Source organism: Buceros rhinoceros, unplaced genomic scaffold, assembly GCF_000710305.1.
Source record: "Buceros rhinoceros silvestris isolate BGI_N320 unplaced genomic scaffold, ASM71030v1 scaffold28285, whole genome shotgun sequence".
Taxonomy (NCBI): domain Eukaryota; kingdom Metazoa; phylum Chordata; class Aves; order Bucerotiformes; family Bucerotidae; genus Buceros; species Buceros rhinoceros.
In genome coordinates this window covers 1-284 of record NW_010415024.1, presented here as the reverse complement: position 1 = coordinate 284, position 284 = coordinate 1, and the positions used below count along the sequence as shown (strand labels likewise).

The 284-nt window shown below is 64.1% G+C and overlaps 1 protein-coding gene across 1 annotated transcript; it reads right to left on the bottom strand.

The window, feature by feature from the left end:
• Window positions 1-14: 14 nt before the first annotated feature.
• TM2D2 (TM2 domain containing 2) lies at window positions 15-228 on the bottom strand (the record flags this gene model as incomplete). The annotated part of the gene is made up of 1 exon (XM_010137290.1): window positions 15-228. A coding segment is annotated over one exon (214 nt), but the record flags the coding sequence as incomplete, so codon positions are not given.
• Between the last annotated feature and the right edge of the window lie 56 nt (window positions 229-284).

The following is a 284-nucleotide window of genomic DNA, read 5'->3' as shown; positions in this document are numbered from 1 at the left end:
AGGCTCGGCTCCGCTCAGTACACATGCCCCCAGTTGCTGCCGTCGCTGGGCATGAGCCCGCCGGTGATGAGGAGGATCAGGTCAACGAACCACCAGATGCCCAGGCCCCCCAGGGTCAGCAGCTTCCCCACAGCAGTGCCGGTATGGCCCAGGCAGAACCGATCCACTCCGAAGCACCCCAGGAAAAACGAGTAGAGCAGAGTGGTGATAAAATAATGTCCAGTGTACCTGCAACGGGAACGTTCGTCGGGCGGAGGCTGCGGCGGGGCAGCCGCCCCCGCACC